This window comes from Vombatus ursinus, unplaced genomic scaffold (genome assembly GCF_900497805.2).
Source record: "Vombatus ursinus unplaced genomic scaffold, bare-nosed wombat genome assembly UNPS02014793.1, whole genome shotgun sequence".
Taxonomy (NCBI): Eukaryota; Metazoa; Chordata; class Mammalia; order Diprotodontia; family Vombatidae; genus Vombatus; species Vombatus ursinus.
This window is the reverse complement of record NW_020954571.1, coordinates 11,562,503-11,586,878: the sequence shown is the minus strand read 5'-3', so window position 1 is coordinate 11,586,878 and position 24,376 is coordinate 11,562,503. Positions and strand designations below refer to the sequence as shown.

General features: G+C 46.5%; 2 protein-coding genes across 5 annotated transcripts in view; one reads left to right on the top strand and one right to left on the bottom strand.

The window, feature by feature from the left end:
- Positions 1 to 268: 268 nt before the first annotated feature.
- On the bottom strand, positions 269 to 18,176 carry GOLGA2 (golgin A2). 4 transcript variants are annotated; one of them, XM_027869698.1, is made up of 27 exons: positions 18,072 to 18,176; positions 16,233 to 16,355; positions 15,527 to 15,607; positions 11,743 to 11,859; positions 11,394 to 11,437; positions 11,207 to 11,270; positions 10,166 to 10,225; positions 9,899 to 9,979; positions 8,951 to 8,989; positions 8,748 to 8,810; positions 8,579 to 8,672; positions 8,293 to 8,399; positions 7,819 to 7,877; positions 7,318 to 7,459; positions 6,161 to 6,250; positions 5,957 to 6,064; positions 5,753 to 5,840; positions 4,508 to 4,845; positions 3,956 to 4,069; positions 3,127 to 3,351; positions 2,971 to 3,046; positions 2,612 to 2,694; positions 2,204 to 2,416; positions 2,009 to 2,111; positions 1,703 to 1,809; positions 1,406 to 1,574; positions 269 to 1,292 (listed from the first exon to the last, which is right to left on the bottom strand). In XM_027869698.1, exons 1-27 carry the CDS (start codon positions 18,117 to 18,119, stop codon positions 1,066 to 1,068), a joined length of 3,063 nt encoding a protein of 1,020 aa, XP_027725499.1. In that variant the 5' UTR covers positions 18,120 to 18,176; the 3' UTR covers positions 269 to 1,065. The 4 variants fall into 4 exon arrangements, with proteins under 4 accessions (XP_027725499.1, XP_027725501.1, XP_027725502.1 ...); XM_027869700.1 differs by lacking the exon at positions 9,899 to 9,979; XM_027869701.1 differs by lacking the exon at positions 11,743 to 11,859.
- Positions 17,803 to 24,376, top strand: part of SWI5 (SWI5 homologous recombination repair protein) — a 21,345-nt gene continuing 14,771 nt past the window's right edge. The window contains exons 1-3 of the mRNA XM_027869702.1: positions 17,803 to 17,919; positions 18,367 to 18,534; positions 19,117 to 19,165. Coding sequence (XP_027725503.1) covers positions 18,473 to 18,534; positions 19,117 to 19,165 — 111 coding nt within the window. The 5' untranslated portion in view covers positions 17,803 to 17,919; positions 18,367 to 18,472. The remainder of the gene's footprint in view (positions 17,920 to 18,366; positions 18,535 to 19,116; positions 19,166 to 24,376) is intronic.

The following is a 24,376-nucleotide window of genomic DNA, read 5'->3' as shown; positions in this document are numbered from 1 at the left end:
AGAATATCTTCTCCCTCTGCTGGCTAGGCCCCAGAAAAGAGACCCATGGCAAAGCAGTGGGTAAAGTCTAGGTAGCTACAGGGCAAAAAGGAAGGCAGCAGGGTGCCCCATGTTACTTGAGGTGAATGGAATTAAGGATGGAACAGCTAGGCCCATAGTGAGCACAACCTAGGACTTGGTCAGAGAAAAGGGGGGTACAGTCAGCTAGAAGTCCTAATGACAAATTAGCCTAGGAGCCACGGGGCAGGAAGACACAGGACTGACAACATTGGCTGAATTCATTTATTTTGAAAGAGAAAAGCAAAAGAAACAGGAGTTGAATCACCCAGGAACTAGAACCCCGTCCCCTCTTCCTGCATTGTGCGACCAATAAATAGTTTCCCCATTCCCCCAAATAATTATTAGAACATTGCTCCATATTAAACCTGTCCTGCTTCAACTCTATCATACAGGGTGGTAGCCTGCTCAGGGGTGTCTACCCTCTGTTGGCCCACCCCCCAGAATATACAAAATGTTACACAGATACAGTATATACACTCAAGGGCCACAAAGCTTGCTCCCTTGCCCAATGGAGCCCCTGTCCCTTCTGCTGCCCCATCCCATTACCCGCTGCAAGCCTTTCTCACCCCAATGCCCACCAAAAGTGCTGTCTACTGCCACCCCCAGCCCCAAGGACCAAGATGGGATGCCAACTTGGATGAGGTGGCACCTTCTTGCTCCATAACCACCAAGCACCCCCAACCACTCCCTGTCCCCCAGAGAGGTAAGCCAAGCCCCAGGCCTTCCAAACAAACTGCCTTTATTCAGCCACTCGCTTTCCTTTTTGGCTGGAAGGAAATAAGACTCAGGCCTAGGAAGGAAGAAACAGCCCTGTGGGGTGGGCATTGAGGGGCCCCACACTAACCTGTGCACCCTCCCCATTCCAGATGCCAGGGGTGGAGAAGGGCATCTTCATTCCCTTGAGCCCACCTAGCTATTCTAGAGTTGGAGGTGGGGGAGGGGAGGACAAAAGGTCCTGCTGCCCTTGGCTTAGGGCCCAGTCCACTTCCTCCTATCACCCCACTGTTAGATCACCATGATCTTGACCTCATCGTTCTCATCAGCTCGGTAGAAGAAGGGGATACAAGGGTTTTCTCCCAAGCCCCCTGCCCGATCCCTGGGGTTCTGGATCTCCCGCAACAACTGCATGATCTGTTGGGCTGTGGGATCATCTGGGCGAGGCTGGCTCAAGGGGGGCTCACTCACAGCGGACACAAGCTCCGTCTCATCTGCCAGGCTCACTTCCCGGAGGCCTGGGAGAGACAGGGTTTTAAGGTATTTTGGCAGCCTATAAGTCCCCCCTGTTGCCATTCTATTCTTAAGCTCAAGAGTATGTCCTGAATCTGCTTTCCCATGTTTCACTCACCCTCTTTGTCAGGAGGACTGAGATCCAAGTGGCCTTCAGGGACAGGGTTGGGACTGCTCTCCCCAGCAGGCCCTGAAGGTGCTTGGGTGACAGCCAGGAACTTGCTGAACCACTCATTTCGCTCACCCACTAGCCGTAACACCAACTCCTGCAGTTCCAGAAGCTTCATCTGGCAACAGAAAAGGAGAGACTAAGCTACTGGGCTCATGCCGGGCGAACTCCACTCCTTGACCTAGGTCTGAAGGTGGACAAAGAGGGCTGGCTGGGGTCCTTCTCGGGGAGGTAGAGCCTGCTAACCTTCATCTCCTCTTTGTCCTGGGCCAGCCGGCTGATATATTCCTCTTTCTCCCGATGTCTCTCCTTCAGCACAGCCCTCTGGCTCTGGTATAGTGCAATGTATTCACCTGGGGTGGGGACAGAATGATGTCCGATTCAGGTGAGATTCTCCAGCACCCTGGGCTCCCTGACAACAGACCATCATGCCTACCTGGCCTCCCTCCATACCTATCTCCCCCATCGGTCATACCTGTCCCCTCCCCCACTGCCACCTAGCTTATTCCTCACCCCCATCCTTCTACTTCTCTTCCCAATGCCTCTCCTCACCAATAGTGTCTGTTTCTCCAGAGAGCTGGATGCACCGATGCTCCAGTTCTTCTACTCGTTCTTGCATATCCACTTTCTCCTGCATCAGTTCTGTGAATCGGGCCTACGGCCCCAAAAAGGGTCAGCTTCTCGTTGCAGGAACAGCGAGCTTGGGTTCCTCCCTAACTCTCCTCTCTGCACACCTTGGAACCTCACCTGCAATTTCTCCATGGCAGCCTGAAGTGCCTGGTGCACTTCGCTGGGCACACTGTCCCCACTCAGCACTTGGGAGGAAGGGCTGGGCTGTCGCTGGGGCCGGGCCACCTCCCTCGTCAGATGCCGGCACCGTCGTCGCTGTTCCTTTAGCTGCTGCCACAGCCGACTCCTCTCTTCTTCCATGCTTGACAAAGCTGAGTTGAGGAATGCCACCTGGGGCCAGATAGGCAGGAGAGGGAGAGTTGATGAGGAGTACCAGCAAGGGCAGTTTTGACCAAGGGGAGAAAGGCTAGGGAGCAGGTACCTATTAGAAGACAGGCAATCTGATGGGCTTGGGAATCTTAGCTCGAAGTAGGGAGTGGAAGAACATTTCCCAGGGCTGGCAGACAGGGAGAAAATCATGCTCACCATGGCCTCCCGACTTTCAAAGTCCTCAGGGATGCTTAATGCTGGTTGAGGAGCATCCTCCATTTCTTCTTCAGACAACTCATCTGTTAGGGGTAACCGGAGAAGCAACATGATATAGTAGGAAGAGCACTGGACTGGCAATTAGTGCCAAACAGGGTTCTAATCCTAGACCTGCTATAGTGTGGCTATGTGCCCGTAGGCAGATTGCTTCATCTCTTGGGGTTCCAAGTTACTCATTTGTATGAGGGGACCATAGCAAGATGATCTCCAAGGTTTCTTCTAGTTCTGCTGGCCAATCTATAGTTCCAGGAAATGTCCCCTTTCTGCCATCTTCTAGAAGGAGCATAGGTACCCCTCACCTTCCCTGGGTTCTGGAGTAAGGCTGAGCTGGGCCTGCAGTTGCTGGTTTTCTTGCGTAGCAGCCTCCAGGCGCTCCTGTGTGGGGGAAGGGACGATGTCAGCCTTTGGGCCTCCCACCCTCTGCCTCTTGTGAAGGGAACCAAAGGCCCTCTTACCTGAGTCTGCAGCAGTTCCTGGCGAGCCAAGTCAGCCGCTACCTTCCCCTGCACTTCCTCATGCTGCAGTCGGTCCATGAGCTGAGTCTGCAGTAGGAACTGCTTGTGAAGTTCGTCCTTCTCGGTGGCCAACTGCTGGTAGGCTGCCACGTATTGCTGCAGGTGGCCCAGGTACTGATCCCGCTGCTCCTGTAGCCCCTGGGCTTCCTGGCTCTTCAACTCCATCTATGAGGGGGCACTACTGAGGTCCAGCACCCATTGAGCAGTGGGGGTGGGAGGCCCTGTCCACAGCCCTGTCCAGCCTGACCTCCAGTCTCTGGCCTTGTCTTGGGTGGAGCCCTCCTAGGGGGCAGTCAGACAAACGCCCGGCTCTTTCTCACTTTTAGAGCCAGGGAGGGAACAACAATGGCTGAGCCAGCTTTCTAGAGATTGTCTTTCCCTGCTTACTGCCCCCATGATTTAACAGCCTTCCAGAACTCAAACACCTCTCATGAAATCTCTACCTTCTAGCTCCTTCCCATCTGTCTTCCAAGGCTTTGCCTCTTCACCCAAACCTATACCCTACATTTCCCCCACCCCAAATATGGGCCTCATTTCCCCCCAAATCATCCTGCCCCAAGATGGAACGAGATTTATTCAGATACCTCTGACCACCTTTTGATTACAATCAACACTTCTGAGTGCCTACATAACTGTGAATGGTGCCTGTGTGCACATGCTAGCCCCATCCTAATGGCCACCTATGACACTCCCCACATCCAAAGAACCCCGTTTTCCCCATCCCTTCCCAAAGGATGCTTATCCAACACTGGATGATACAAGGCATTACCGTCTCCTTCAGCTCCCCCAGCTTTTCCTGTAGCTGCCCCAGCTTCTTGGCAAGTTCTTTCTTGACGTGTTGCTCTGACTGCAGAGCACTTGTTACCTCCATATTTTCATTGGTCTGGAGACATGAGAGGGATAGGAAGCAGTCACTAGTAATCAAGTGCCAACTGAGACCACAGAGAAAGGGGCCACATACATGTCACTGAGGTTGGTGTAAGAGAATCTGTTGTTAGATATGGCAACAAATAAGGTTCATTTGAAAACAAATAAGGTTCATCAAGCAAAATGTCCCAGAGGATCTGAGAGGTCAGGGGAGTTCATGTGTGGATAGGAGAGCAGAGTAGGAGCCAAGAGAGCTGAGCTTTAGTCCTGGCACTGCCACTCAATAGCCATGTGCTCTCAAGGAAATTACTTTTCCCTTGCAGCCTCAGCCTCCTCTATAAAACAGGGATGTTGAGCCTGTTAATATCCCTTCCAGAACTAGGGCTCTTTAACTCTAGGGTCTTAGCACAGAAGGAGGGGAGGGGGGGGCGAGGTGTGGAGATGGCCCACATACCAGTTTGACAAAGCCGTTCTGTAGCTCTGCCAGCTGCTCCTTCAGCTCCCGGTTCTGGGTGAGGGCCCGGCTGATGGTGGTGCGGTCGCTCTGCATGCTCTCCAGGATCTGTTCCCGCTCGGCTGCTTGCTCCCCCCAGCGCTCAGCTGCCCGTTCCAGCTCCAGCAGCCTCTCCTCCTGCTCTCGGTTTAGGCGGCTGAGGCCCTCATTGTCCTGTACCTGGGCGCGGAGCTGCCCTGCCAGGCCCTCAAGCTCCTTCCGAAGTTGCTCCGCCTCTTCTTGCAGTCTTTGCTCTGCCTCAGAGGGACCAGCTGGGGGCTCTGGGGCTGGGGGCACTTCTAGCAAAGAGAAGCACAAGGACTTCCAATTACTCCCCATCCTCAGGCACACGTGATCCTCCACCAGTCCCTTGGTCCTCAGGTCCCACTCCTTGCTGCTTGAGGTCTGCCTAGAATCAAAAAGCCTAGCATCCAACTGTCCCAGCCCCTCTGGGACATGTCAGAAGGGACAAGGACTTACAGCAAAATCTAAGATAAGCAATAACTCTTAAAAGTACTTTATAGAATCCTCTTAAAAGAACTCTAAAACTGTTTTTTCAAATGAGTTTTTCATTCCTTATTTCATTTTAATTCTCACAACTATGTGAAGTAGGTAGAGTGTTATCAAAACCATTTTATAAATGAAGAAACTGAGGCCTAGAGAGGAAGGGCTTGCCCAACATTATACAGTCAAAGAACTAGAACTCAGATCTTCTAATTCTTGGCTGAGATCCCTAGCCACTTGAAGCCAGAGATTCTCCCAAGTTAGAATCTTTCTACTTGGCCAGGTTATTTAAGGGATTCTCTTAAAGTTCAAATCACAAACAGCCTGTGATAAGGCAGCAGTAACAGAAACAGTTTTCCTGTCCTCAATCTTAAAGAGGAGGGCTGTGATTCTGAATGGAAACGTCCATGGGATTCCTGACCAGAATACAGAGGGACAGTTGGACGCTGGGCTGATTCTGGCCAGACCCCAGATTTCTAGTCTCTGAGATGGGAGGGCTCCCTGCCCTACTCTCCCATTTAGAACTCTAAGGGAATTGCCACCTGCTGGCTACTAACAGTGATGGGGAAAGCCCAAGGAGAGCACAGAACCCTGACTACCAGTGCTTTCAATGCTCCCTCCTAACAAAACGTCTTACTCAACCATTGTGCCAAGTGTCCTCCACCCCTGATACCCTCCCCTGGCTTTCCTAGCCCGGCCTACCAGACTGGCTCTTCAGTTCAGCTAAGCTGGTCTCTAGCTCCTGCACCTGGTTCACACTGTGTTCCTTCTCCTCCCCCAGAATCCGCACCTGCCCACAGCATAATAGGGAGAGATGATGAAAGGAGGAATGAGAACATGAAGTTTTACTTCCCACAACCCTCACCTTCCCTCTACTCCCAAGCCATCCCCTTCTGAAGTCCCAACCTGTTCTGAAAGTTGCTGCACCCGCTGTTGCCAGATGGTGCCTTCCTCCTTCAACTTCTCTGCATACTGGTCCCTCTCCGCCTGGAGCTGCTGCAATGACTCCAACAGCTGGGAGAAGGGAAGGAAAAAAAGTTGGAGGGGATGGCCATGGGCAATGCTAATCACCTGGGAATTAAGCTCCTTCTTCATCTCTGTCCTGCTCACCTGGTCCACATGGGTCTCCAGTTGCATTCGCTCCTCTAGGGCCTGCTGCAGCTGTTGGTTACTATCAGGGGCACCTGATTGACTGGAAAACTGGATGGAGAGGAATCAGAGAAGGTCAGATCCAGAGCCACTCTGAGATGGAGGGTCAGTTGTAAACCCCCCACCTTATAACCTCTAAGTCAGGTGGAAAAGAGACCCAATTTAGAGCTGATGAAAACAGCAGGAAAGTAACCTGGCCAAGCTACACAGTTAGTCAGTGGCAGACTAGGAGCCACATCTAGACAGCAGCCCATGTGAGAGAGACAGGAGTTTTCACGGACTGAAAGCTTGATGAGTCAGCTATGTGACAGGGCAACCACAAAAATGCTCATATGATCTTGGGTTGCATTAACAGAAGCGGGGTCCACAAAGAGGGAGTGTAGGGCCCATTGTACTTGGCCAACATATGGTGTATTATGTCCAGTTTTGGGCACCACATTCTAGGAAGGGCACCGACTAACTAGATCAGGGGTTCTTCTCTTTATGTCGCAGACCTTTTGGGCAGTCTGATGAAGTCTCTAGACCCCTTCTCAGGATAAGGTCTTTAAGTGCATAAAAGGAAATACATAGGATTACAAAGGAAATTGATTATACAGAAATACAGTTATCAATTCCAGATTAAGAACTTGTGAACTATAGCACATCAAAAGGAGGGCCACAGGGTGAAGGGACTTGAAAACGTGCCACAGAATGATTTCTTTAAAGGCTTGGGGATATTTAGCCTGGAAAAAAGCAACGAAGAGGGGACACGATAGCTATCTTTGGCTTGATTAACTTGGTCTCAGAGGGCAGGACAAGGAGAAGTGAGTCAAAGATAATGGGCAGCAGATTATGGCTCAACATAAGCAAAACACTCAGTAATAAGAGCAGTAAAAAATGGAATGGGCTGCCTCAGGTGCAGGTGAGTTCTTGATCCTCCAGTTGGAGGCTTTTCAAATGTCACTGACTTGTCTAAATGACCTCTGAGGTCTCTACCAAACCTTTAGCTTCTATGATCTCCAGCTTCTCTCCTCTAAACTCTGCTGCTCAGTAGAAACCCCAGGCCCACCTCAGAATTCTGGGGCTGGGCAAATGGTTGAGGGGGCTTGGGTCCCCTGGAATGCCCTCCCTGGTGTTACCTGTTGCAACATCAGCTCCGTCATCTCCAGTTTCTTGTGCAGCTCCTCCACCTCCATTTGTGTAGCTGCCTTCTCTGCCACCAGCACCCGGAGCTTCTCTTCTAGCTCTGAGTGCTGCTGCTTCAGCTCCTCACTGCTCTTGCTGGGACAGGCAGGAGGGTGGGGTAGGAGAGAGGGGTGTCAGGGGGCCCACTGGGAACACACATCACCACCCTCCATAATCTCTGGAGACTCACTGAATCTTGAAACTTGGGGACACCATTAATATTGTTTATTCTTTTATTTCACAAATGAGGAAACTTAGGTCCAGACAGGGGCAGGGACCCTTATTAAGTTTGTGCCAGAACTAGAGTAAGGCTCCTAAGCCCAGAGCTCTTGGAACACAAGGTTTTTGCCTCTAATGTTTCAGTCAGTCTTCCCCATGAGGACTAAACCTAGTCCACAGCCTCTGCCCACTTCTGCACTGAGATCCCCTAGTCTTCTGTCTGCTACCCCACTAACCTGTGCTTGTATAGTTCCAGTTTGAGAGCATCCCGCTCTTTAGTTAACTCCTTGTTATACTGCAAGAAGAGTGAAGGTGGTAAGACAGCAGGAGAGGGCAAAAAACTCAGGCAACTGCTTTTTATTCATACTGATAAAAAAACTTCGTATTATAAAGTACTTCATGTTTTCCAAAACGCTTTCATATTCATGAACTCACTGGAACCTTTTAAACCCAATAATGCAGATGGGGTCAGATGTTATACCCATTTTATAGATAAAGAGATAGACCCAGAAATTAAGTGACTTTTCCATGGTCACACAGATATGTAGTGCCCCAGATGAGACTTGAATCCAGGGCAGTTGATTCCTAAACCTAGTGCTTTTTCCAGTATATCATACATTGCCTTCTCATCCAAGGACCTAGTTCTAATAAGCTACACAGCATGAACAAGAGACTCACAACACCTATTGAGAAGCAAGAATTGGAATTACCCTATCAGCCTGCTTCTGCTGTGTGGACACAGAAGAAAGCGTCCGCTCCAACTCCCCAACACGCTGCCGCGAAGACTGCAGGCGGCTGGCCAAATCTTCTGACTCTCCTAGAATGAGATGGGGTAGGAATGAGGGCAGAGTTTCCTTCCAACTCCAAGAGTGTAAGGTGAGAAAAATACATTGGAGAGGGGAGGGGAAACTATAAGATGGCAGAATCAAGGCATTTCATAACCAAGGGAGGGGCCCTTTAGGATAGCAATTAGTGGGGACAATAACCCTCCTCCACCTGATTTCTGGCGGGCAGCCTGCTGTGTGTGGGCCAGAGCTGTCTGTAGCTCTGTCTTCTCTGAAACAAGAATCCCAATGGTCTGGATGTGAACCTTTAAGAAGAAGAGAAGAGTAAGAGGAGAATTTCTATGGGATAGCAGGAACTTTGTCTAATTACATCCATTTACCTGTAGCTGTTCCCTTAGGGCTCCCTGCTCCTTGGCGAATTTCTGCTCAAATTCTTTCTTCTCCTGTGGAAGAAAGGAGATCAGTTACCAGTAGTAAAAATACATTGTCAAAGGAAGCCCTTATCATAGGGGGCAGGTGGCAAGTGAGCCAAGCTGCAACAGTTGCCTCTAAGACACCTATACAAGGTGCACAGTCATTTTACCTTCTCCAACTGATCCAGGGCCTCCTGATTCTGTTGTTTCTGTGGGAAAAGCAAAAACAAGGTGTCATTTTCCTAAGAAGTGTGTAGTGTGTCCATACTCCCCAAGCCACTGAACAGAGGAGAGACAGAGGTACTGGGGAAGAGGGCTGATGGAAGGAAAAATTGCCAGGGCCTAGACAGACCTAGATTGGGCTCTTCATTTTTCTTAAAGAGTCCTCTCCTCTGGGGTTTCCCAAGGCAGTAGTGCTTACTGAATATACTGTTACACCTAGAAGGTCAGCATGTGGATAACAGACTGTCCATTCTAGAGGACAATCATAGGCACTTGAAGAAAAGCAAGCTTAGATAATACCTACTGCCTACTGAAATAGGAACTGAAAGAATCACAGAATCATAAAATTTTAGAGCTGAAAGGGGCTTTAGGTAATCTAGTCTGAACCCTTCCCATTTTATTTTTTATTAGGAACCTAATTGTCAATAAACACAAACATAAAAAAAAAACCCCACACATAAAAAAAGAACAAAAGAGGACTGTATACTCCTCATTTTATAGAGAAGAAAATTGAAACCCAGAGGGGTGAAGTGTCTATGTAAGGTCACACTGCTACAATGCAGAGGCCAACTTTCAATCAAGTGCTCTTTCCAATATACCCTAATACCTCCCAGAGAAAGTGGGAGAAAGGGCAGGTAGCAGGAGGATTTAGGGAGTGATGGGGGATGGGATGTTAAGAAAGTAGCAAACAGAAACAGCCATGCTACATGCTCAATGTCTTGGAAACCTTACAGTGGAGAACTAATTCCCATTCTTTTTGGTACCTTAGCTGAGGCCACCCCCATATCCAAAGCTCTCTCCTAGTTCCAATAATGGCTGGGATCTTGCTCTAAGGCCCCTAGGGAAGACTGGAGACTTAGAGAAGTTGTAACCAGGAGACCATGCTGGGATCTTACCAATTCCTCTATCTTGCTACCGAGCTGTTTGTTTGTTAGATTGCTGGAATCCAGGGCTACTGCTAGCTCTTGATACCGACTCTGAGGCGCATGCAGAGAGGAGGAAGAAACAAAGGGAGGATTGGGGTAGAAGTGGAGAGAATAATCATTAGGATGGGGGAACAGCTAAGACAGTTTTACGGGGTACAAGACACTCTCCTCCCCACTATGGCTAAAGATGAGAGTCTAGTCTTTAGCCTAGCCCAACAAAGGCCCTGAGCCACTTACCTCCAGGTCCTTCATGTTGGTAGAAGACACTGGGCCCTCCCCATTGATATAGGATGTGGACTGGAAGAAAGAATTTCAAGTGGGATTTTCCTTAACCTAAATATTCCCCACATCCTCCAATTTTCTTTTCTTCTCTTTTCACACACATACACAACCCTTTCATTAATTAGCTTGATCCCTTCTCTCTCCAACCCATCAGCCTATTTCTTCTGGCCCATATATTCCTTCCCCTTCTAATCCTTCTAATCCACCCTACCCACACTAATACATTCCAAATTCCAATGTTAAAACTAAAAGCAAACTAACTTGGAGATCCTCTGGTTTGGGGGTTCTTAGCCTGGGGTCCATAAACTTGGTTTTTTTTTTTTTAAGTATTTTGATAGCTCTATTTCAATATAATCTGTTTCCTTTGTAATCTTATGAATTTTATTTTGTTCACTTAAAAATATTATTCTGAAAAGGGATCCACAGGCTTTACCAGACTGCCAAAGGGATCTATGACAAAGAAAAAGGTCCCTGCTCTAGTCTAACTTCTTCATTATACAAAGGAGGAAACTGAGGTCCAGGAAGGTAACATTAATTGACCAAGGTCACACAACTAATAATAATCGAAAGCATTTACACAGTTTTAAGGTTTGCAAAGCACTTTACACATGTTTACATAATTCATTTGAGCCTCACAGCAACCCTGAAAGGTAGGTACTATTACTATCCCACTGTACAGATGAGGAAACTGAGACTGAGAGAAATTAAGTGACTTGACTAGTGTCACACAGATAGTAAGTATTTAAGGCAGGATTTGAATTCATGTCTTCCTGACTCCAAGTCCAGTGTTCTATGCACTGGACAACCTAGCTGCCAGTGAGAAACAGAATAAAAATATAATCCAATTTCCCTGACTCTCTACACAATACAGTACTCTACATTATAAATACTAATCACCTTTACCGTGTCCTCTCTAGTCCTGCCCCAAACTTCCCAGACCACACTATCCTTTCCTGCCTGTCCCCATATGCCACCCTACCTCAATCCCCATGCTACCTGGGAAACAAGACCATTGAGTTGTTCTGAGATCTGCCGCAGGCTCTCGGTAGAAGACAGAGATCTGGAAGACATTCATGAAGGAAGTTCAATACAACTGGGTGGAAAAAGGAAGGGCACAGAGAATAAGATGACTTGGACCCCCCGGCCTGTCTCTGGGAGACAACTACCCTTGATAGACACTCACTTGCTTTCTTCCATAGGACTTGGACCATTCTCAATCTCACAGTTCTGTTGGGAGGGAAATAAAAAAGATGGGGTCACATAACTCTGGTGTAATTACCACTCAGGGACAGAATGGGCCTTGCTAATTTCAGCATCCCCTTCTTCCTATCCCAAGGGTAGCCAAATGGGATAGAAAGCCATAGACCTGGACTCACCCCAGACTTGGGCTCACTTAAGCCAGAGGAGGAACCAAGCTACCCAGGAAAAGGGAAGAGGGGAGACTCCCAAAGAAGTACCTGTATCAGATAGGTACGATGCTGTCAGGGACAAAGTTGAGATGACAAACAAGTGGGATGGTAAGGAGCACAAACCTGAGGCGAGGCCATGCTAGTGGGGCAGGGGGGACTGGTACGGGGGGGATGGGCACTGCCAAAGGGCACGGTGACATCTGCAGGCAGCAGGGCAGGAGCAGCACTGTCTCTGGATGCCTGTTACAGAACAGAGCAAGGGGGTTACAGTGACATGCAGGGAAGGACACTGGAAGATCTCTAGGTAGAGATGGGACATGTGGTAAGGGAGGTGGTGAAAGGGAGAAAATGAACAGATACTTTTCAATCAGGGAATGCCCCTTGCAGTAGTCAAAGTAATGGCTGCACACTCTAATCCAGGATCTGTGCTAAGTCCCTATCCATTCTGTCTTCAGGTCCCTCCACAGGGGCAAGTGTGAGAGTGCCAGAGTTCAGAGTAGGGACAGCACAATCACCTTTACATATATACCTTCTTCTTTCTAGAACCCCCAAAAAATGGCAGCAAAAGGCTCTAACTTCTCTAGCACTTAAAGTGCTAGAAAAGAAGGGCAGAATGTAGCCAAAGGAAAGAGACTACTTTCCAAAAAATCTAGTTTGCTTTCAGGAGCGACCCTGGCTCCTTTTGGAACCCTCGCTCTGCCACCTGCCTGATAGTGAATCTCAGGGACAACGAAACAGATGCAACCATGCTTAGCAGACCTACTTCCTATACGCCCTCACTCCCAAGCTATTTTTCTGGACCCAGGTCTTCTCAGAGAGAAATTACCTAATTAGAGTATTGACAACAAACTGCAATTATTTTACCAGCATCACCCAAACCTCTCCTCTCCAGAAAGATCCTTTCAGTCAAACAGCAACTCAGGAACAAGAGAACAACCACTGCCCAAGTCCACCCCCAGGACTCCTAGCATCTCGGAGATTTCAGATCTTCCCCCTCTGAGGCAGCAGATCCAGAGCATTATTATAGATGGAGATCTAATGTCCTGTGGAATAATGACCAACCCCTTGCCTTCCCTCACTGGCTCTGCCTAACAAAGCTTCAACTCTGAAAGAGATTCAATTCTAGGTCAAAGCCCAAACAACTACCCATATTTTATGTTAGGAATCTGGTTGAGCTCTAGGGGGGCCCCACCTTCTTAGAAGCTCATTGGGAGAAGAGAATGACATTGCCTTTATTCTAACCAAGCAAGTCCAGTTTTGGACGGAAGTGGGGAAATGCATCTTTGTGGGGAAGCTTCAGCATGGACAGGAAAGGAAAAGCATTTCTGTGTGGAAAATGGAGGTGCTCCTTTGAATTTCCAGACCCATTTCACTCTCCTGATACAGAAGAGCTAGGGGAAGACTCAGTAATGGGCAAATGGCGCCTTTTGCCTATTTATTTCCCTGTGCTATGATCACTGTCCCTTGGGCCCAGTTTTGCCTTGCCATTTTCTATGATTTTTGTTACCGATTAGCACAGATGGGATACTATTCATTTTACAGATATGGAAAATGAGTTCCAGAAAGGTTAAGACTTAAGGACCTGAGCCATAGTACTGGTGCAGGTAGGAAATGACAACACTGGGATCCAAACCCAGATCCTCTGATTCCAAATTGAGTGCTTTTTTCACTGTACCACTACGTTACTGTATATCTGTAAAGGATGGTTAAAAATATATTACAAATGTTTCTACTTTTTCTTTCCTCCACCCAAAATATTTTCCCCCACCAATGCTTCAAAGTTTCCAGAAATTTTATAACTTTATGTAGGACTACCCTAACTTAATGCTCTTGGAAGTAGAAGGTGTAGAAAATGAGAAGGAAACTGCTGAGAGACAGAGAGAGGAGAGGAGGAGAGGAGGAGAGAGGGAGAGAGGGAGAGAGGGAGAAAGGGAGAGAGAGAGAGAGAGCGCAAAGGAAATGCAATCTGGGTGATCTGGTATTTCCAGTGATGTCATAGAGCCTCTCAACTCTCAAAGCACTTTGACCGTACCTGTCTTAAACATATGTCATATTCTATTTTGTGTTATAGTCACTTATAATATAACTCCAATCTCCCTTCCAAGTCCATCAGTTCCCTGAGGGGGTGATGTCTTATTTGGTTTTGGTCTCCTCGGTGCCTCAAATCATACCTTGTGAAGGAGAGATATTTAATACATTTTGAATGAATGAATTCCCAAAAGGAAGGGGAAAGAGGTGTCTAGGAAAGGAGGCCAAGTACCCAATCACAGAATAAACCTTAGTAATCCACTAGTCCAACCTCCTTCATGATCTACATTAATAAACTTAGGCCCAGAGAGTAAAGTGCCTTGCTTGAGGTCACATAACTCCTCAGTGGCAGAGTTGAGTTTAAACTATAGTTTCCCTACTCCTACATATCAGCGGCCTTTCCTCTAACACCACATTCTCTTCCCCAAGTAGACAAGATATGCCATATTACCTCTCCCTGCTGGGCCAATTAGGTGTGAGAAGTTTTGAAAAACTAAAATACCAAGTACTTCTCTCTTCCTCATCAAAGCCAACAGTTGACCTTCCCCATCGCTTTACCCATGACCATATAAGAAACAAGATCTGGCCCCAGTTCTACCTCACTTCTCAGGTCTTACAGTCTTCTCCTGTTGCTGTAGAAAGAAGTGCCAATATCACTGCCTGATGTGGATCACCTGCCATTTGGTTTGGCAGAAGAAATCCAATGCCCAGGAGGTGGGAACCACCGCCCATCCATCTTCCAGCTTCACCTCCAAGGAATAGGCTGAAACCAGAGTTGGCAATCCCCCCATCAATAGCTTGATCTTACTTTCTGCCCAATCCCTGAGGAATCCTGCCAACTGGTATCCCAAGTACAGCTGGTAGTGCTCATCAAGGCCAAGTAGGCAGTTTTTTTCAGTCCCACTGGGACATCCACTCTACTGCAATTTGGGCTGCAATCCAAAGGGGGCCGTTCTCTGGAATCCCCTGACAATCTAGACTAGGGCAGCCATTTGTCCAATCTTCTTCCACTCCTTTGATCATTTTCTTCTGTTCTTTAATATCTCTCCTCCTCTACAAGCAAGAAGCACATTGCCTCATTCCCAAGGCTTTCCAGCCCTCTGCCCACTCCTACATTTTTGTATCACAGCATCTCACCCTGCCCACCCAACAATGATCCTTCTCCTATGCTTCTCGACCATTTATTTATGAGAAGACTTTTTAAGGCATCTCAAAAAGGAGAAGGGACTCCCCATTTTCTACATAATTTTCAAGCTTAGTACCCTTCAAAGGTTATTTAAAACATTCCTCAACCTGGAAGCACTAAAACCATTTCAAACAAATGACCATCTAGCTTATTTTTTTTAAATCTAGACTATTCCTATCAGAGCTCTGCAGCACCACTTCTATACACTAGCCTGTTTCACTGTCACACCTTCCTTCCAGAGAAGATGGTCCCTTCCTAAGATCTACCTGAATCCCTCCAGTTTCAATATAAATCCATCTTCTCTTTCTTTATCCCAAACCAAACTACATCTGTTAATTCTCAAAAACCCAACACTTCTTTGTCCCACCCAAGTTGGACAGATAGTTTGAGGACAGACCCAGAGTATTTCTTACATATTGTATAGTGACCAACAGAACAGAAATTTTCTGAAGACTCTCCTGACTCTACCTTTAGCTACAAAATGCATTTTACTTTCTTGTAGATAACAACGGGGTAGGAAAGGGAAAAAAACACAACCAAGTAGGTGAACGTGAAGGAGTAATCAGGCCACCATGGGTTAATGACAGCAACAGAAAAATAAAGCAGGAGGTCATCCCAAAACCCAGAGAGGTCTTGGGGGCATGCAGAGCTGGGAAAGCAAGCCAGTGAGAGGGGACCTCGGCACTGTCTCACCTTCCGCTTGTCCAATGGGGGTAACGCAACCCCATTGGAACGGTTAAGGTCGGACACCAGCACCTTCAGAATGTCCTGAATCTACAAGAGGCGAAAAGGGAGAAACAAAAAGGGAGGAAGAGAGAAAGAGAGGTGGCTTAGAGGGAGGAGATAGAGTTGGGAAGGGTGGAAGGGATGGGCTTGAGGAAATGGGGGTGAGGATGGGAATTGAAGGTGGCTAGGGTGAGGACCCAATCCATAAACAGGGGCTGGGAATAGCCTTCCTAACATCCATTTTTGGCTTTGCCATGAGCAGATGTTTAATATAATCCAGCTGAGTTGGAGAGAAGTTCACAGAATCACAAAGTCCTAAAACAATGAAGCTAGAAGTGCCATCTAAGATTACCTAGTATATCTCTTTTACTTCCTTTAAGCTGAGGATCAGAGGAGTGAAGTGACTTACACAAGTCATACAGTGAGTAGCAGAAATGGGACAAGAACCTAGATTTCTTGATTTCCAATTTCCAGGTCTTTCTATTATATGACTTCACCCCCACCATGACTTTGCTAGTATCTCTTAGAGGGAAAGGCAGGTGGCTTGGTGCCGTTTTCATTTGTAAGGCTTCTTCTGGGGATGGGGAAAAACTGTCCGCTGAGTCAGGTCATCAGCTCAAACATCACCCCTTTTCTCCATCTTTCCAAGGGAGTGTTTCTAGTTAAGACTCACATCCTCAGGAGAGTGTCGCCCACCAGACGGAGGAGTCTCAGGGTTATTGCCATCTTTTGTTTTCCTTTTCTTCTTGGCTCCTGCTGGGGCACTGGGGCTGGTCTTCTGTTGATACTCCTTCAACTACGGAAAGGAAAAGGTTAGGGTTGGAAATGGTAAGGTTCACGATCCAGGGTCCAGGACATTATTTCCCCAAGGAAGTACAAATTATACGATAAGGTAGGCTCATGAAGAAAGCATGTTGTGGCTAGGAGGTCAAACAACTAGGTTTGGATTCCAACTTTGCCCAAAGGCTCTCTAGGTGCTGAGAAATGATTCACAGTTCTGACACTCAGTTTCCTTAATAAGTCATACTTCCGTGGTGCTTTAAGGTTTACAAAGCATATTCCTCAGAATTAGTTGGTAAAAGAAGGGGAAATGACTTGACCAGATAATTAAGTGTAAGAGCCTGGACTCAATCTCAGGTGTTCTAACTCTAAGTCTTTTGCTACCCCGCAAAAGTAACTTCTCTCCCAACCCTTACAGATTTCCCCCCATTTTAAGTTCTCTCCCTTCCTCTGATAAATGAGCATATCTTATCCCAGGGGGCAATGAGTGAAAAGTATTTGGGTTCCAGGAATTTAGTTAATAAGAACGTGTGGTGGAAAGGTGAAAGAAAAAACCATGGACCTTTCAAAAGAGCTGGAATCTGGGCAGAAACAATCCTCTCATTCACCTTTCAAACATGTTTTGAATCTTTGAGAGCATAAGAATCAAGGAACTGGATAAATTTAGGATATTACTAGTCATCAGCAGCAGCAACAGCATCAATGTTAGGTCTCTGAATTTGCACAGTGATGAAGTCATTCCAGGTCTTTGGGCCTCCTTCAAAGTGTTCCCAAGGGACTTAAGAATTTCCCCAGAGGTGGTAATTTAAAAAATCCTGTCCATTTCCCAGGCCAGAAGGCTATAATGACAACTTGGAAAGGGAATGGTTACCTAACTTCATTCCAAATCCTCCCCACATGGGTTACTCTGAGAGAAACAATGATCTACTCCCCTCCATAATATTACTCTATGTGGTCCTTCCACACATACCTTCCCCCACTCCACTTCCAACTCCCACCATCCCTAACTCTGGAACCCCAGGTCTGGGTCTGAGGCAAAGGGGAGTCCAATGCGGAGGGTTGGGAAGGGTGTAGAGCAGGCTGGAAGAGGTTTGGGAAGGGCCCGGAGGGAGGAAGTCCAGGACGGCATCGGATTCCCACAGAGCGGGCGGGGCAAGCCTAACAGCTGGCTTGCCCAAGCCTTCACCTTGGGGTCCCTCCTAGGGAATCGGGGTTTTCGCGGGGAGTGGAGGCTGGGGGCTCCAGGGGCGGTGGGGCGAGGAGGGGGGTATATCCCTCCAGGCACCAGCTGTGTGGGGCGGGCGGGGGGAGAGGCCTTTCCGGGAGGCCAACAGCTGGGCCTGACGTCACGGGCCCGGGGAGAGGGTGTCACGGGCCCAAAGTCACCAAGGGGGCGGCGGGGGAGGGGCGTGGGGCGCCAGAGATTTGCGGAAGTCTTTGGGGGGGGTTCGGGCTCGAGACCTGTGGGGTTCAGGAACTGGGACCTGCAGGACTAGGGACGAAGACCCTGAGGGGATCGAGGAGGGAGAGTGAGAGGGGCCTCAGAGACCGGCGGGGGAGACCCGAGGAGAATCAGGAGGGTGATCTGAAGGGATCCGGAAGGGGATCTGTAGGGATCTGAGAGAACCAAAGAAAGGCTGGATCTGTGAGGGGGTCTGTCAGGGTCCAGGCGGCGGGAAGGGAAGGGGCGGAGCCGAGCCCGCGAGTGTAGGGGCGCCTCAAGAGCGTTTACCTTCTTTTTGGCCGCGGCCAATTTGCTCTGCCGGGTCTCGTCCGCCATCCCGGGCCGGGGAGGGGAAAGGCGGGGGGAGAGGGGGGGGCCACATCACCGTGATCCCGGCAACCACCGCGGCATTCCATCCAGCAGCCACCGCGCCGCGCCCTCTCCTCCCATAGGGAGGGCGAAGGGCGGGGTCGGACAGCTCCGCGCTTCCTAGCGCCTGCGCCGTTCCCAACCACTCGCGCGTGCGCTCGCGTCCCCCGCCCCGACTCGCTACTTAGCTTCAGTCTTTCCTGTCTTCTCGCAGTCACATATCGACTGGCGCGCATTTTCTGTGTTCTCCCTTGAGAGTGCGCTCTTCCTGGTCTGGGAGCGATCCTAGGTCCCGCCACCGCTCCACTCCCCCGGCAGCCATGGAGCCCCGCGCGCTGCAGAGACCCTCGGGAGGGGAGCCCGGGACCCCGGGCCTCCGGAGGTGCGGAGGGGACGAGACTCCTCATAGACCTCTCCCCAAAGATTCGACACCCTCAGCCCCTTCAGATCCCCTCAAAACTTAGCGCCTAGCACAGTGCCTGGCTCACAGTGGGCGCTTAATAAATACTTGTTCTCCCCCGCCCCATTCTGAGCACCATCAGAGACCTCATTCCTTCTAAATGGAAGACCTCCTCCCCAAAGATCCTACCCGCTTCAGAAACCCGTCTCAAGATAAAGACTCCTCCTTTAAAAGAGACTGGCCTTCAGTGAACCCCATCAGAGACCTCATCCGCTTTAAAGAAACCAACCCAAAGTTCCAACTCCTTCCATTGACACCTCTTTCCCCAGAGCCCCTCAGCTTCTTTGAGACACTCCTTATGGACCCTCTACCCTTTAGAGTTTACAGGTCCTTAATCTCTATCCCTTCCCAAATGCCGTGGCCTGAACGACCTGATCCAGTTTCCCTTTCCCACCCGTCCTCACTCCAGAGGGTCCCCTAACTCTCAGGTAACCTTGTAGGGTTCTCCCCTCTTCCCACAATCCCTGGGTCTCTAACCATCCCTTTTACTTGGTTGCTTTCCAGGGCACGACTGGGACTCCCCAAACGCCATTCGGCAGCATTTCGATCCCCTGTGAGTATGTCTGCAAGCTCGCATGCTTCTTCCAAGGACTCCTTCCCTCCTTCCTCCCTGTGCCATCTCAATTTTCCCTCCTGCCACACAGGCCGTGTATCTTTCCCCAATCTCTCTGGGCCTGCTCAGTTATAGCACAGCAATCCTTTTCTTGTTCTCTTTGATTCCATAGCAGACGTTTTCACAGCATTTTTTCCAAACCTTTCCTTCCATTTCCTTTCCTCATGCCTCCAATGTTTCCTTCAACCTTCACTAGATTTATGCTGCCATAATAGGTATTTAATAAATGTTTGATGAATTGAATGACTTACCTGCCTCCTTGACTAAGGTGATGCAGGACATTGCTATTTCATCCAACTCCCTCCACCTCAAAATATTTCTGCCTGTAAGTATGTTTTCTCATCTTCACCAGACTTAGATGAAGTCCTGCCCAAAGCTAATCTCCCCTGTGTCTTTCTTCTGCTTTCTTTAGGACCTGGCTCCATAATTTCTCTCAACAATCTTTTCCTGCCAACTGGTTGCTCCCACTCTACCTTTAAACACAGGGATCTCCCCAAAAAACTTTGTTTGATACTACTGCCGCTACTAGTTAACATCCTATTTCTCCCTTCCACTTCTTTGCCAAACCTACCTGCTGCCTTCTTTACCCACCTGCTCGTTAACCCTTGGCAGTCTTATTTCTGCCCTTTCCACTCTACCCAAACTCTTCAGAGATCTCCAGTGACCTTTTAATTGGCAAACCCAATGGCCTTTTTTTTTCATCCTTCATTCTCCTTTACCTCCTTGCAGAAAGTGATACCGTTCTCTACTGCCTACTTCTTGAAATCCTCTCTTCCCTGTTCATGAGTCAATACTATTCTGCTTTTGCAACTCCTTGACTGTTCATTCCTCTAGCTCATTTTCCTCAGTTCCCTGTTCTTCTCTTTCTCTTTCTCTACTTGACAACTTACTCTATGGTTTTCAATTGTCATTTCTTTTGACGTTTGGTCAATACTTCTGTTCAATGACTTCCAAATCCATATCTCTCATTCTGACGTTTCAGATGAGTTTTACATTTCCAACTGCCTCCTGGATATTTTTCCATCTCGATGTCTTGCTTTCATCTCACTAGATGGACTCTGTGCATCTAAAATGATCTCATCAGTATCTCCTTGTCAAACTTGCCCCTTCCTCCTGACTTAACTAAAAAAAAAAGTCATCTGTGATCTTTCTCTCTCCCTCACCCCCATGTTTATCAGATCCTGTATGTTCTTCTTTGTAATGTCTTTCCCGCCTGTAACATTTCATTTCCATGGACACAACCCCAGTTCAAGTCCTTGCCACTTCATTCATGAACTATTGGCCTCCTCACTCTTACCATTACCAGTCTTGCCTCTAACCCACCATTCACACTACCATTTCCAGGTTCATTTTGCCAAAACACATCATATTACCCTCTAGCTCAAAAACCTCTAGTAATGCCTAAATAGCTGAAAGATTAGTTTGATACTTCTGAACCAGATATATGACTTTATACAATCTGACCTTGTTCTACCTTCTGTCTTTATTTCTAAATACTTCTTTTACTCCAGTCATACTGGTCTCATCATCCTCACAAAATTCCAAATTCATTTCTACCTCTGTGGCTGTATTCATACCAGCCTGGGATGCTCCCTCCTTTCTTTCTATCTGAATCCTACTCATTTTTCTTTTAAAAAAAAATTATGTAATCCCTGACTTTGATGTAATTTCAATACACGTTAGATTAGGGTCATTTTGATGTTTTTGTTGATGCATTTTTAAAAAATCAAAATCATGGTGGCTAACATTTACCAGCCGCAGGTTGGCATATCCTTATATCCCATGGTTTATCCCCAGGGATGCTCTCCATGTGTACCTTCACAATGAAAAACTCTGATATTCCTTCCATCATAACCTATCATTCCATTTCTCCCTATGTCTTACTCCTCCTAAACCTATTCTTCACCTCATAATGACCTCTAGTCCATCCACCCTTCATTACTTTCTCAACTTTGATCTTATAATTAACTAGGTTGACTCCATTTTGCCCTCCAGTTTTGATTCCTTATTCCCTTGTCTGTTGACAATCATGGTTTACCCAAAATTAACCATTACTCCCACCACCTGCCTCTTAGGCTCCTACTTGTGCTGCTGAACAAAGCTGGAGAATATCATGCAACCAGGCTGACTGTATGCATTACTAATTTATATTATCTAACCTTACTGGGGCACTCCCTGTAGCAAAGCAGTCCTTTTTCTCCTCCCTAATTGATGCTCTATCCCACTTTGCACAGAGGCTGTTTCATATTTTATCTTCTCTCCTCAAACTTCCCATCCCTCCCCCTCTTTCCCACCTCTCAGTGAAGGATCTCAACTATTTTTTCATACAGTTTTAATATTTTTATTTTTTAATTACATTTTATGTTGAATGTTGGAGGGGATGTGAGAAAACTGGGATACTAATGCACTAGTGGTGGAGTTGTGAACTGATCCAACCATTCTGCAGAGCAATTTGAAACTATGCTCAAAAGGGTATAAAACTGTGTATACCCTTTGATCCTGCAATACTATTACTAGGTCTATATCCTAACGACATCCAAAAAAAGGGAAAAGGACCTATTTGCATAAAAATATTTATAGCAGCTCTTTTTGTGGTTGCTAAGAATTGGAAATTAAAGTGATGCCTATCAACTGGGCAATGGCTAAACAAGCTGTGGTATATGATTGTAATGGAATATTATTGTGCTATAAGAAATGACAAGCAGGAAGATTTCAGAAAAACCTGGAAAGACTTATATGAACTGATGCAGAATGAAGTGAGCAGAAGCAGAACATTGTACACAGTAACAGCAATATTGTTTGATGAAGAACTGTGAATGACTTAGCTACTCTCAGCAATACATTGATCCAAGACAATCCTGAAGGACTCATGATGAAACATGCTATTCACCTCCAGAGAAAGAACTGATATTGTTTGAATACAGACTGAAGCACGCTATTTTTCACTTTCTTTCGTTTTATTCAAGTCTTCTTGTACAAAATGACTAATATGGAAATGTTTTACATAATTGCACATGTATAGCTTATATGTGATTGCTTAGCATATCAGGGAGGGATAGAGTGTGGAACTCAAAACTTCAAAAAAAATGTTAAAAAATTGGAAAATAAAATAAAATTATATTTTATTTTAACATTCATCTTTTAAAATTTTGAGTTCCCAGTTCTCTCCTTCCCTCCAACCTCCATTGAGAAGGCAAGCAATATTATATTAATTATACACATGAATTCATGTCAAACATTTTCTTTTTTTTACTTTTTTCTTTTTTTAAATTCTTTTTTTTATTTTTAGTTTTCAACATTTACTTCCACAAGATTTTGAGTTCCAAACTTTCACCCCAACTCGCCCCTCACCCCCACCCCAAGATGGTATGCATTCTGAATACCCCTTTCCCTAGTCTGCTTTCCCTGCTATCTCTACCCCCTTCCCCTTCTATTTTCCTGTAGGGCAGGATAGATTTCTGTACCCCATTTCCTGTATTTCTTATTTCCCAGTTGCATGTGAAAACAATTTTTTTTTAAACATGTGTTTTTAAAACTTTAGGTTCCAAATTTTCTCCCTTCCTCCCTCCCCACCTACCCTCATTGAAAAGGCAAGCAACTCAATATAGGCTATACATGTGCAGTTATGCAAAACACTTCCATAGTAGACATGCTGTGAAAAACTAACTCTATTTCCCTTAATCCTATCCCGCCTCCCCCCCATTTATTCTATTCTTTTGACCCTGTCCCTCCTCAGAAGTATTTGCTTCTGATTACCCCCTTTCCCAATCTGCCTTCCTCTCTATCATCCCCCTACTCTCTTGTCCCCTTCCCCTCCTATTTTCCTGTAGGGTAAGACAGATTTCCATACCCAATTGAGTGTGCATGTTATTCCATCCTTAAGTCAAATCCTATGAGAATAAGATTCACTCGTTCCCTCTCATCTTCCCCCATTTCCTCTCCACTGCAAGAGCCTTTTCTTTTCTGTTTTTTTTTTGTGAGATAATTTACCCCATTCTACCTCTCCCTTTCTCCTTCTCCTAGTATAATCCTCTCTTACCCCTTAATTTTATTCTCCAGATATGACCCCTTTATCTTCAACTCACCCTGTGTCCTCTATCTATCTATCTATATCTCTATATACATACATATAATTTTTTCCCTCCAACTACCCTAATACTGACAAAGGTCTCATGAGTTACAAATATCATTTTTCCATGCAGGAATGTAAACGTTCAACCTTAATAAGTCTCTTATGATTTCTCTTTCCTGTTTACCTCTTCATGTTCCCCTTGAGTCTTGTATTGGAAAGTCAAATTTTCTATTCAGCTCTGGTCTTTTTATCAAGAATGCTTGAAAGTCCTCTATTTCACTGAATGACCATTTTTTCCCCTGAAGAATTATACTTAGTTTTGCTGGGTAGGTGATTCTTGGTTGTAATCCTATCTCCTTTGCCCTCCAGAATATTATATTCCATGCCCTGTGGTCCCTTAATGTAGAAGCAGCTAAATCTTGTGTTATCCTGATTGTGTTTCCACAATACTTAAATTGTTTCTTTCTGGCTGCTTGTAATATTTTCTCCTTGACCTGGGAACTCTGGAATTTGGCTACAATATTCCTAGGAGTTTTCCTTTGGGGATCTCTTTGAGGAGGAGATCAGTGGATTCTTTCAATTTCTATTTTGCCCTCTGGTTCTAAAATATCAGGGCAGTTTTCCTTGATCATTTCTTGAAAGATGATGTCTAGACTCTTTTTTTGATCATGGCTTTCAGACAGTCCAATAATTTTTAAATTCTCTCCTGGATCTATTTTCCAGGTTGGTTGTTTTTCCAATGAGATATTTCACATTATTTTCTAATTTTTCATTCTTTTGGATTTGTTTTACAGCGTCTTAATTTCTCATAAAGTCACTAGCTTCCAATTCCTCTATTCTAATTTTTAAGGAAGTATTTTCTTCAGTAATCTTTTGGACTTCCTTTTCCATTTGTCCAATTTTGCTCTTTAGGGCATTCTTCTCTTCATTGGCTTTTTGGACCTCTTTTGCCATTTGGGTTAGGCTGTTTTTTAAGGTGTTATTTTCTTCAGTATTTTTTTGGATCTCCTTTAGCAAGCTGTTAACCTGCTTTTCATGATTTTCTTGCATCACTCTCATTTCTCTTCCCAGTTTTTCCT

Coding starts and splice junctions, on each gene's coding strand:
- GOLGA2 (XM_027869698.1), bottom strand. CDS start 18,119: ATGGCGGACGAGACCCGGCAGAGCAAATTGGCCGCGGCCAAAAAGAAG. Junction 7,878..8,292: donor AGCAGAAGCAGGCTGATAGG/GTAATTCCAATT, acceptor CTCTTCTTGCAG/TATAACAAGGAGTTAACTAA. Junction 6,251..7,317: donor CGGAGCTGATGTTGCAACAG/GTAACACCAGGG, acceptor CTCTCCATCCAG/TTTTCCAGTCAATCAGGTGC.